This window comes from Mobula hypostoma, chromosome 21 (assembly GCF_963921235.1).
Source record: "Mobula hypostoma chromosome 21, sMobHyp1.1, whole genome shotgun sequence".
Lineage (NCBI taxonomy): Eukaryota > Metazoa > Chordata > Chondrichthyes > Myliobatiformes > Myliobatidae > Mobula > Mobula hypostoma.
Genome location: NC_086117.1, coordinates 29,974,082 through 29,987,342, shown reverse-complemented (window position 1 = coordinate 29,987,342; position 13,261 = coordinate 29,974,082). Strand labels below are relative to the sequence as shown.

General features: G+C 44.2%; 1 protein-coding gene across 1 annotated transcript in view; it reads right to left on the bottom strand.

The window, feature by feature from the left end:
* Window positions 1–10,006, bottom strand: part of LOC134359926 (pappalysin-1-like) — a 365,925-nt gene extending 355,919 nt beyond the window's left edge. Inside the window, exon 1 of the mRNA XM_063073788.1 lies at window positions 9,450–10,006. Within this exon, the coding sequence (XP_062929858.1) occupies window positions 9,450–9,864 (415 nt within the window). The 5' untranslated portion in view covers window positions 9,865–10,006. The remainder of the gene's footprint in view (window positions 1–9,449) is intronic.
* Window positions 10,007–13,261: the final 3,255 nt, after the last annotated feature.

Here is a 13,261-nt window from a genome sequence, read left to right as displayed (position 1 = left end):
CATCAATGATTCAGAGCACAGCCTCCAGATAAGTACATATTTAAGCATCTTCTATGTAATGTAGTTCTATAACTGGAATTTGGGTCAGCTTGATTCTGGACTGGAAACAGCATAACTCGAACAATTTCCTGTTAGTCCTGTAGATTAGTTCCCCTTCAGTGGTATCTTGTTGGGGGTGAAGTACAGCATTATGGAAAGAAGGACTGGTCAATTTGTTGGAGCATTAATGTATTCAGTCCACTCTAAGACCTGAATCTCTTGCAAATGTGTTGGTTAGATGCTGGCAAGTGTGTCTTTATGAAGCAGATGTAAGATGGAGAAAAAAATCAGCAGGCAACTGAATTCACAAAGGATGGTCCTTCTGACTTACAGAGTTTGGGTGAGGTAAAAGAAAAACATCTGCCATAGTTAAACCTCTTTCCTATATTATTCTTAAGGCTGATGTGTGGTAAAAATTATGCTAGTTTTACCTCAAGATGGACAGGGTTCACTCTGAGATTTGGGGAACTTTTATGCCTCTGGGAGGACATATGTGAGGACGACCATGTCGATGACTCTCCCTCCAGCAGACAGTAGGGGGACCCCTATGTTCATACTGGGTTGGAATTGTCTCTTTTCTTGAAGATGGTCACATTTATGGGATCATAACTTCCCCAGACATGTGATTGTAAATTTGTGATTGAGACATTATGGTTCAGAACTTTTGCAGGGATATCATCTGTTTCTGAGGCTTCATTTTTAGTTGGTAAATATTAATGGCTTGTCAGTGAGGGCAGGATGCAAAACTAGACTACATTTGGAGAAAGGATTCGCAGCATTCAAGTCAAGGATGGAGTCATAGTTGAGGAGACTTTTGAAGTGTTCTTTCCATAGCTACATTCTACTTCTCCATTCTTGATAGGTTAAACCTACAATCATAATGCTCAATATGGTAGGCCTTTCATTGTTCCAGCTCTGGTAATCCCACTATCCACTCCACTCAGCCCCTTACAAAGACTCAATGGACAGTTAGCCCAATCCACAGCTGGCCTGCGTAGGCCATGAGCAGTCATCCTTCAGAGAACCAGTGACAACAGTATCTCAGAGCCCAGAAAAAACAGCCATCTGCAATCTCCTCCAGTCTAAGGAAGCAACCATTGAGCAACTCTGCTGCTGCAACGTGTGGGAGTAGAATGAGCAGGGTAGGCAAAGAACTTAAAAGATGGGTGCAAAGTGAATGAATAAGAAGATGAAACAATCAGAGTTTTCAACTAAATGTTTAAAAACTTTCAAGAAGTTAAAGACTGCTTGATTCAAGAAGGAGATCAATAACAAATCGATGGCAACATGGAAAATATCAAGGAAACGAAAGTTTCTGGTTTATACTTTAACATTTTTTTTTGGTATTCTGAAGTCCCCTCCGAGGATCATCACCCTGTCATGATGGAGTGGCTTGTGAGTTCCTGAGATTCAAAGAGCGATGCCATCAGGAGTTCTTCCATCTGGCTCTTAGCTCCTTGTGGGGTCAAGGTTCCAAACAAAGAGTGATCCAACCAAGACCTCTACGGTGGAGCTGGTGAAAGAGGATGTCACATCACAACAGTAGTGACTATGGAGGAAGGCTGCAGCAGAGAAGGATTCCCAGATGCCCTGTGTGCTATGCCATCGAATCCTGACCCCGATCGGTCAAGTAAAATGTGGTGGCTGCCTGTGCATCCACTTCCCCACGTTAAATACAGTCATGCATAGGCATTCTCCATAAAGGGAGTCCCACGCTGACATCCCAGATTAAGTCCCGTGGTGCCTGGATTGGTTTATAATACCACTTGAAGACCCAGCAATAGACAACCCCTTAGGAGGACATCATATTCGACTCGACTGACCACACTGCTATTACTGTTACTATTCTGAAGCTTTGCAAGGAAACCATTTGGCCTTCAACCTCATGACCATTAAGACTGGTAAAATGCCTCTTACCAGACCAGCTGAAGTGTTTGTAAGGAGGTAACCTTAAAGTTGTTATTATGTTATCATGTCCAGCATACTGGCATGTTGAAGACAAGTATAATGTAATGTGGCTTGGAGTCCTGAAGTATTCAAAAAGCAGTTGCTCTTGCTTTTATATGTATTCCAGGTAGCGACTTTGCCATGTGATAGGCAGGAAGCTTCAATAATCTTCTGCTTTGATTTGCACATTGTGGGTGTTGCCCGTGTGTTGGACTGTAGTGTAGACTCAGGGTGCTTTACGGGTTCGTAGTGCAGCAGACTTCCAGGTCGGATGAGAAAGAGATACTTTCATTGTCTTCAGAGCTGCAGAGATCTCCTTTGGTAATCCAGACTTGAATGGAGCAGGTTTCTTAGTATATTTGTGAGGTTCATACTTCAACTCCTTAAAAGCAACGTAGACACCCTCCAACATGCTATCACAGAGTTAATTGTCTGGCACCATCATTTTTGATGCATGGTGAAACTGATGCTCGTGTCAAGGAGGCAATGGTAAGGCGTTCCTTCACCTGGACAGAGCCAGACACCAGTATATCATGTCAGCAGCTTGCTATGGATCATTGCATTTCCAATGGTTTCAGTGCCATTCTGTTGATTCTTTATTTACGGCCTGAGCTACTGGAGTGAGGTTACCACAGAGCAGAAGGAATAATGGCATGACACCCATAGAGGGCTGCTCTTCACCACTTCATGCTGATTTTTTCCCTCCTCTCCCTCCTCCTGATGTACAATAGGCCTCATGATGGTCACATTACTTAGCTTGCTGCAAGTAATGACGTGGATGAAGTGGAGAACATTGCAGACTGCCTTTTGAGTGGCGCTCTCATCGAATGTAGAATTATAGAGTCATAGAACTTGGAATCAGGCCCTTCGACCCAACTGGTCCACGTCAACCAAGGTTCCTGTCTATGCTGAATAAGTTAGTCCTGACGAAGGGTCTCGGCCTGAAACGTCGACTGCACCTCTTCCTACAGATGCTGCTTGGCCTGCTGCGTTCACCAGCAACTTTGATGTGTGTTCCTGTCTATGCTAATTCCATTTGATTGTATTTGGTCCATATCCCTCAAAATCAAAACGATCAGTATTCAAATAGTAGGCTAACTTGATGTGAGTTAAAATAAAACATTTGAATGTTTGTATGTTTCTGCCCTTCTAGCCTAGTTAGTCTCTATTTATATTGTTTCACAGCATTGTATGGTGAGGACAATCATCGATGCTGAATTTGCTGGACCATTTAAGAGGACATTAATCATTAGCCAAACTGCTCAAGGTCTGAAGCCACACACAGGCCAGACAGGAGAAGGCCAGCAACTTTTCTTCCCTTTTGGAGTGATTTACTGAACTTAAATTCCCCAGCTGTCACACAGGGCTTGGAAGTCACATTTCTGGATCATTAGCCCAGTTCTCCCTGGGGACTAATCAATTATCTTAACTAGTATGCCACTGTTCCAGTCGATCAGTGAGACTATGAAAGCCTCACCTGTCTTTCATATATGCAGCAAATAAAGATGGGACGTGATGTCAGCTCCATTAAAATTGTTCTATGATTATGCAAATTAGATATCACACAGAGACTTAGAATAAATGGATCTTTTTCAGGTTGGAAGGATGTACCTCACAGATCAGTTTTTAGTTCTCAATTATTTTTAGTTTGTATTGTTGACCAGGGGAGGGAGCAAGTGTGAGTTATCCAAGTTTACAGATGAAACAAAAATAGGTAAGAAGGCGGAGGATGATAAAACTGTCAATAAGATATAGAAAGGTTGAGTGATTGGGTGAAAATTTAGCAAATACTGTTTCATGTGGGATTGTGTGTGGCCATGCACTTCAGTAGGAGGAAGCTAAATGCAGACAGTGAACACAGTAACATAGTGGTTAGCACAATGATTTATAGTATTAGTGATGTGGGTTCAATTTCCACTGCTGCCTGTAAGGAATTTGTACGTTCTTTCCGTGGTCGCATGGGTTTGTAACTGGTTATTGTAAATTGTGCCATGATTAAGATAGGATTAAATCAGGGGATTGCTGGGTGGTGCAGCTTGAAGGGCCTCTTCTGTGTTTTATCTACATACATACATACATACATAAATAGAAAACCCAGGAAGGAAAGGGTTAACTTTTGAGGTACTTTAGATGGCTCTGAGCCTGTACTCACTGGAGTTTAGAAGAATGGGGGAGGATCTCATTGAAACCTATCAAATATTGAAAGGCCTAGATAGAATGGGCATGGAGAGGATGTTTCCTGTAGTGGGAGAGTCCAGGACCAGAGGGTGCAGCCTCAGAATAGAAGGAAGTCCTTTCAGAACAGAGATGAGGAAGTGATGAATTTGTGGAATTCATTGCCAAAGATGGCAGTCGAGGCCAAGTCAATGGGTATGTTTAAAGCAGAGGTTGATAGGTTCTTGATTAGTAAAGGTGTCAAAGGTTATGGGAAGAAGGCAGGAGAATATGTACCTCCACCATAGACAAAGGTGGAGGGTTGGACATGGAGCTAGCAAACCCATCCTGTAAAAACCCAGAGCTACAGAAATGCCACAGAAGCTCTAAAGACCTCATCACTGGGAGAAGAAATATCTTTAATGGGCTACACTTTGAATGGAGGAAAGACTGGCCCAGATCAGAGGACTGATGATTTGCTGTCGGTTCCCTATGCCCCAGTGGGGGTGATGGGCTTAAGAAAAAGAAGGAGAATAGGATTGAGAGGGATAATAAATCAGCTGTGGTCAAATCACAGAGCAGACTCCATGGCCAAATGGCTTAATTCTGTGCCTATGTCTTATGGATAAAGAAGAGGGGCATCAAGTGTTTAGGGAGACAAATGGCATATTGGCCTCTATTGCAAGAGCATCGGTGTTTAGAAATAAGGAAGTATTATTATAATTGTATAGTTTACAAGTGAGGCCACGCCTGGAGGACTGTGCGTGGTTTTAGTACCTTTATTTAGGAAAGGATACAATAGCATTGGACACTCTAAAAGAAATTGACTCAACTGTTTCCTGAGATGAGAAGTTTGTCTTATCACAAGTGGCTAAATAAATTATATCCATATTCTTTGCAGTTTTGAAGAAGGAACAGTGATCTTACTGAAAGAAAAAAATCTTTAGGAGACATAGGTAGACATTGAAACGTTCCCATGAGAGGATCTTGAACAAGGGGAGATGATTTGGAAACAGGCAGTAAAACTGAGATTCTCGTGGTAAAACTGGAATTCTCCATTCTGGAGGCTTGTGGAGGTTGAGTTCTTCGGACATTTAAAGAAGAAACAGGTATTTTTGTAAGATCGGGGACTGTGGCGAACGCTGGCACAGAAGAATCCAGGGGCAGATCAACCATGATATTATTGATTGCTGGAGCAGACTTGAAGGGCCGAGTGGTCTACTCCACTCCTTTTTATGTTCTTATGATATAAGCATACTGGATTTTCCGTTTAAAATAATGGGGCGCCCCGCCACAAACAAAACGGGTCTGTCCATATCTATGCTGCGCATGTGTTTTTTAAAAATTGAACAAATGTTTTAAAGCTGAAAATCGCCGGACACTCATTGACTGTGAAACATCATTTAAGAAAGCATCGGTGCTCCTTCGCACCACCGCTATCGTCATAAGCTGTTTAAAATGGTTTCGGTACGGACTAGATGGGCCGAATAGCCTGCTTTATGCTGTGTTTTTCTGTGACTCTATAGTCCTTGAAAATTGAAGCGAAACAGAAACCGCTCAGGGAACTCAGCGGGCCAGACTGCATCTGTGTGGCAGGGGACCGCACCAAGCGATCTCTGACAACGGTCATGACTCGAAACGTCGACTTTCCTTTCGTCTCCACAGATGCTGCTTGACCTGCAGAGTTACTCCAGCAGTTTTCGCCCCAGATTCCGACACCTGCAGTCACTTGTGTCTCCTTTAAAACTAGAATCGGTTTCTCATCTGCATCTCCCCTTGAGAAGCATAAACCATCCTATCTGATGCTTTCATCAGACTCCGTGTAATGATTCACACTGGATCTACGGATAAATGATGTTCATTAATCTTATTTAATTTTGATGCACTAGTCAGTCAGTATGTTGAGTGGACGAGTGATCGACTAATGTATTGTTTAATTCTGATAGGCAGTTTTTTTTTACTGTGCAAAATTTAGGCAGCGTTGAACCGGGTTGACCTTCCCTGAAGTGGTTAACAGAAAATTCTGGAATTACTCAGCAGATCAATCAGCAGGCGCAGAGAGAGAAAACGCCTCGAGTGGAGAAGCTCACTCCGTTTCAAGCTCCGGAACCATTTCTAGCATCTTCTGTTTATATTTCGGTTTCACAACTAGGCGTTTGAACTTCCCGCGTCGAAACAGACGAAACAAACCTGACGTCTTCCAAACATCATTCACCACTGTCTCATTCGGACAAATAAGCAGGATGAGGAAAATTCGCTGTTTGGAGGGGTAGACTGTGTGTCACTTACGCACCGGTGGGTGCCGAGCATTGACAAGGTGGCTGCCTCCCTTTCCGAGATGCCGGGCCGGCTGGAGCTCCCACCCGACTTCGCTACTCTCGTGTTTGTCAGGGAAAATCCGTGTCAGTGTGTTGCAGGAGCTGTGTGTGTTGGCGGGAGGAGATGGCTCCTCCCTCTGGGGGTCTCTGGAGGTTGAATTCGGTTTGCGCTGTTGGTGCACTGAACTGTCAGCAGTGCGCAGGAGGTGGAAGGAACGGGGAGGGAAAGTTCGGTCAAGTCTTGACTGAGTCGCCTTACACGAACCCCGCTAACTTGCAACGATTTCTGTATTTACTACCCGGGCTCACAGACAGTTGCTTTGTCCAGTGTCCCGATTTTCCCGGCTGTGTGTGTGTGTGTGTGTGTGTGTGTGTTTGTGTGTGTGTACGCGAGGGGTGGGGGAATGTGGGTTCATTCCTGGAGGTTAACAGAGTAACCGATTATGGTGGTGGTGGGGGAGATCAAAGCCTTGGTTTACTTAACCGTTAGAGAGGCTACTTTTTCGCCGTGCAGAATTTCATATCAACCTTTCTCCCGCACCCCATTCACATGATTGAGCCTGCAACGTCTATTAGAATCGGTGATTGCGAGAGTGGACACACTCGACGTGCGTAAGACCGATCCCCTTCTTTCGCCCGGTCTCCTGGCGGCTAACGAAAGCGATTCGGCTTTCGCAGTGGCTACGGCTCGGTTACATCACGTCGGCTTCCAGAAATCCCACTGAAAAGTCCCAGTTTGCTGACTAGAACAGTCCCCGGCTGTTCAATCTAACATTTCCTTACAGCCGAGGTGTCAAAATTCCCTAGACGCAATTGAAACATTGAACTCTGAGGCCATCAAATTAGACTAAACACCTCCCCACGCTGCACTGAGAAAGTGTTGCATAATATTGTACTGCGACCTCATTAGACCTAACAGAACGGAGCTACACGCGATATCGGTGCTATTTCGCATTAAAAGCTTCCCCTCGGCGCGGCAGCAAATCTCCTCCCTGTGACTGGGTCTGTGTTTGTCAACAAATCCTGCTCGGCGTATACAATCAGTCTGGGCTTTCCTGCGCACGGGTATAAAAGCTTTCGAACAACCCGTTCGGAAACAAGCCAAGCGCCAAAACTAAACACGCTAACAATTTTCTCCCAACATACAAGATCCTGAATAACCATGCGTCTCGATTGTTTTTGACAATGGGTCCGGATCCCCGCTGTAAACAAGATTTTGCCGCTGTTAATTCTAAAAGGCGCGGTTTGGGGGGAAAGTGACAATGCAACCGTTACTTCAGATTGCAAGTAGATATTTTCAGCTGTACAGCGAAAAACGATCCTTGGTTCTAACAGCATATGTATTCCACTATCTCGCCACACAATGCGAATCTGAATAGATCTAACGTGATCTCTGAACAGAGAACATGTTAATCTTCCTGTCGTAGAAGGTACGACTATTAATTGGAGCATGACATCATTAATATCATGCCTTGCATTTTTTCATGCAACCTTTTTTTAAATCAACACACTCCTTTTTTTTAAATGAAACGACTGACTTTAAGGTTGATTGTTAACTCTACAGGAGCATGAACCCTATTCGCGCCAACTGCTACAACACACGCTTTGGAATGAGAGAGAGAAATGCCACAGCTCTGCGTGTGAAAGAAGGTCTGACCCGCGGAATACCGCTGTTGTTTGTAGTCTTAGCAGATCGCTGCCACGCCACAGGGGCAAACGAAAGACAGAGAGAGAGGATGCGCGCGCGTGTGTGTGTGTGTGTGTGTGTGTGTGTGTGTGAGAGAGAGAGAGAGAGAGAGAGAGAGAGCGTGAGTGAAGGAATAAAGGAAGGCGGAAAGAGAAAGAGCCACACTATTCTTTTTCATAGATTGTATCGAACGCGCACAGACGTAAACAATAATGTCACATTGGAAACAGGCATACACAAGCGATGAGATAACATTGCAAAGATCACCCACCTCCCAAATGATTCCGTAGATACATCTGATTAGCAAATTAATCCAAAGGTTGACATAAAATATGCCGCAAATATTTTTATTCTTTGAACGCAAAACAAAGCATCCACACATATATCAAACTTCATTCGCGTTCTATTCGCATCTTATACATTGGAGTTTTGGTGGGAGTAGGGATTGTCAATTATACACTGCAAATCCTTCGTAACCAAGAGCCAAAGACGGTGAATTGTAAAACAGTGTTAGACAACATTGCCCACATTTCACTAAATTGTCCTTAAATAACTATATCAAGTGTTGGAGAAAAAAACAGAAATCCGTATACATCGAAGCGAGAGCATGCCAGTGCCGTGACTGGAGTAGAAAGGTTTGTTTTCCTTTGACTAATTCAAGGCAAATCACTTTCCCCGGTGTATGCGCCTGTGGGATTCTTTTAGTCGGGGGATTACGCTCTCTGTTGGCTGAGATCGGGATCAAAAGAGCCGAATACTTTCACTGTTACCGCGGGCTCAACGACACGCCTCACTCAAAATTTTATATCATTCATAGAATTCAGAGCTTAAAGGGGCACCGTAGCATACAGAGTTGTGCATCTGTGAAGAAGGGTAGGATGGCGGTGGGAGGGGGATGGATGGGAGAGACAGCGACAGCGAGCAAGAAATGTGTGGCTTGTATATGTGTGTGTTTGTGTGTCTTTCGCGTTTATTGCAGCGACACGATGTTGTGGTTAGAAGCGCAATTTCTAAGTGCTTTTGACGAGGTGATGGGCACACTCAGGGTTAATAATTGGGCACCGGTACAATTTAAATTGGCTAATATTTTAAAATTGAAATGTCATAAAAGATGTATTTTACTTGTTTGCTGAATGAAAATCCTCAGTACATACGTAAGACAAATAAAAGGATTATACATAGACCAAACAAAACTTCTGTAGAGGATAAATCTATTACAGCTATTTACATGTAGAAAGTTACTTTGAGATTGTGCTTTAGGGATTCCTGTGTGTGGCTTCCCTAGACAGGTCGCGGACACCTACCTACAATGACAGCTGGAGAACGCTGTCCTCCTTCAGCTTTCAGTCTCAGTTCCAAAGTGAACCTCTGTCGGGGGAGCTCGGTGGTCGTTCGGAGGCGCAGCTGGTTTCCCGTGCCCGCGAAATAGAGCAATCTGCCCGGGCTGTGATCGTGCGGCGGCGGCGGCGGATGCGAGGGCGGCAGCTGCCGAAGGGGATGGTCCGAGTGCGGCCGGGACACTGCCCGCTTGCCACGGGGCAGCTTGGTGCCACACGATCCCGTTGAGTCCGTCCCGGCGCCAGCTTGGTGATCCAGAGCCAGTAGGAGGGCACGCTTATAGCGATGGAGTTGCCCTGTCTTCTGCCCGTCATACTCCGACCCCATGCCCAGGGCTAAGACACACAGAGTGGTCAACAAACTCCAAACTTGCATCTTCATTACAATCTCTCGTCTCTCTGTCCCTCTCTCTCTCTCTCTTTCTCTCTTTCTCTCTCTCTCTCTCTCTCTCTCTCTCTCTCTCTCTCTCTCTCTCTCTCTCTCTCTCTCTCTCTCTCTCTCTCTCTGACTCTCTCGCTTACGAGTTTCCTCTTCTGCCGCCTCAACCACAATGATCCGCTACACAGAACCTTTTTTCTTAATAAGACACGACCCCCTTTTTTGCCTCCCCCCTCTCAAATACGCACGGAACAGAGATGGGTAAACAAGAATATGCTAATTTATCAGCCTGCACCAGTGAAAGCACCACCTTCCCCGTGTTCCCATTGACAGGATTCTAGTAACAGTATTCAATCAATCAGTTTCTTACTTTTATCCCACCTCTGAGTGCCTGAGATACCCCGACTAAGGCACAAGGACGTGTTTTGGGTTAATTTCGGACCTGTGACTGGTTCCTTTCGCAAGATTTAGTCCCATTCTAGAAAAGGGAGGCGGGAAGCAAATCTTTCATTTAAAGTTACATTATTGTATTTATTAAAATGAACAGAATTTCACAAGACGGAGCGCACTCAGCGACAAGTGAGACAAGCAAAACCCGGGTGACGTTTTTCGCTCGTCTGATGTTTGCTGCTTTGTTCCATGATTATTATTTATTGTGATTATTATTATACTCTTTTCTTTAAACACTTCGGAGCCCGGGATAATGTTTGTCTGTGTGTGTGTGTGTGTGTTTTGGCCGAATTTGAGCCACAGGTGACCGGGAAAGCAGCCGTCTTCCCCGTGTGTGAGTGTGCGTTGTGTGTGTAATTGAATGTGTGATTGGGGACAGTGTTCAGCGCTTTTCGTGCACACTAGCTCCTCCAGATGTTATTCCCTTGAAATTTCACTTCAAACGCACCGATCGGAGCTCCGTCTGAGAGAGCTTTCATCCGATCGGGGGCAACTTTTGGGATTGAAAGGAAAGGGAGACCTTGATCGGAAATGTTTGGGTTGCTTAGGTGAAAGACGCTTTTCACTGAAAGCATGCTTCGTTTGATTTGACCTTAATACTGAAAGCGAAAGCCATAGTCATGTGGGATCTTGTCAGTTGTTTCCCACCTGAAACATGTTGCATTTTAATAGAATTTCTATCAGTGTTATTTTCCCCCATAAACTGGTATAACTGGATTAGAAAAAGGTAAAGGATGCAGTTTCTTTTTCGATCGAAAGACTGCGAGATTTAGCTGGAGGTGTCCGGTTACTCGTGAGCGAGTGAAGGTGAGATGAAAGGAAACACATAAAGAATAAATAATATTAGTTTAATTAAAGCCCAAATAACAAAAGCAGGACTCTGGATTGTTACCCTCTCTCAAACCGGTTTCTTCCTCGGGTCAACTGCACACCCCACCTTCCCAAAAAAGATCGATTAGAAACGCAGCACCGAGGGATATATTGTCCAGGGAGCGCTGAATTTCTCCCGAAACGTCCCGAAAAGCGGGACTCAGAAACGACTTCCAAAGCTTGGAAGAGACCCGCCACTAGGTTGTGAATTAAGGACTGGAGGCCCTGTGATGTTGGAACCTTCTTCGGGTCCTCCTGCACTGTATTGGTCGGACTCGAGTTCCTCCCACACCGCCAGCTTCCAATGTACATAGAGGAATGAAACGAAAATTAAAGATAGCCAATGAGGATTCCGTCACAGTACAACCTTCCTCCTACTACCGCGAACACGCTGAGGGAGCAAAAAGTAGTGTTTTTTGTAGTGGGTAGAGGGGGAAGAAATTGTGTGGACATTTAATAAACGGACCGTTTCAGGGATGATTCAGAAAGTCGCCCACCCCTCCTGCTCTGATGTCCCTGCAAGAAAATAATGGCTATTGTAAAGCATTGCATGGAATTAATTTCGTTGCTAATAGATTTTAGCGCACTCACCAAGGAAGCAAGGTGCTTCCTCTTTGATGATACCGTCATTTCTATTCAATGTTGTTGCGGTAAAAACTTGCGCCAAAACGCACTCTGGAACCATTTTCGAAATAATGATTTGTTAACCCGAGTTAATTCAATATTTATTCTCAGAAGGAGCTAAATCCTTTTAACGCTCAGCGTATTTTAACACAGTGACATAACTGTAGGACAGGTTTTAATCAAAATTTGCGTAACTCTGTCGAGTTCCAGGTAACACTGATTTCAATAATTTCTATCTACTGACGTAAACCAGAAGAATCTATTTGAGTTCCCGCTCTTTGACCTTTCTCCTCCCATATTTCCCACCAGCAGGTCATACAGGCTGGGGGTCTGCATTTAATTTAGTAGAACTTTTGGACTTGCTTGTTTCACGCTTTGCGTTCTTCATGGTGGTACTTCAAAGACACCAATAATATGGATTCATCATTCTAACGTGAAAGGTGTTCGCGGTCGGTTAGATTAAAATAGGATCGAATCCCGTGCGTTCCATTTCTTTTGAGCTGTAATTGCGAAAAAAAACTTTCTATTTACTTTCACTTTGTAACCAATTTTAATGAATGAATTTGTAACTCAGCGTGTCACGCACGCTTGGACGCGTGTTTCTTCAGTGTAACGGAGAAGAGTTGATTGCAATTGCTGAACCTCACGATTAAATAATCACATCAGCAATAGTGTCAACCGCGCACTTCCTCACCAAGGGCTCCACAGCACCTACCCTCACCCATTTCGTTGCACAGTTGGGTAATTACATTGGGAGTTTGTACAAATACGTAATATCAAAATATATGAAAAAAAAACAACTGGTGTCAGTTACCATACCAGAGCCCGATTAAACAAGCATATTTGATAACAGGCAAGCCCTATAACTGAGCAATCTCTATATTATTTTCAGATTTGTTACATCGTTATTGCTTAGTGCTTCATTCGTAAAATTGTCCAACATATGCGGACTAAAATGGAAACTGCAGAATGAATTATCCAGTGTTTGGTTCATGTTTTCTGAAACCTCGGGACACCTTTGAGAACTTTTCATCCATACTGCTGTCAGTGAGGGAGGGTCTGGATCCCAAGCTGCCACCTAATTAATTACCTAACGAACTAACTGAATGTATGCTTCCCTCGTGAACTCCTTTGCTGCAATACCTGGGCGTTTGCTGCTGCTGGTGAACACAGCCGCGCAGAGGGATGGCGACTTTATTTCGGATTGTATACGGAGTTCATTGAGTTTTCAGCGATGAATGGCCTAACTGCTCAGCCAGTTGATCTGAAACTGGCTGGATTCTGAGCTCTCCTGCGCTTCTGTCAATGGTCATCTCCATCCCCAATACCTATCGCTCCCATGTTATTTTTTTCTGTTTCAGTTTTCGTGTACCACTTTTGCAGTGAGTCAGTTCTCTACTCAGCGCTATTTAAGCCTGCATCTCATTGCAGGACTCCAACCCAATGTGATGTTTAC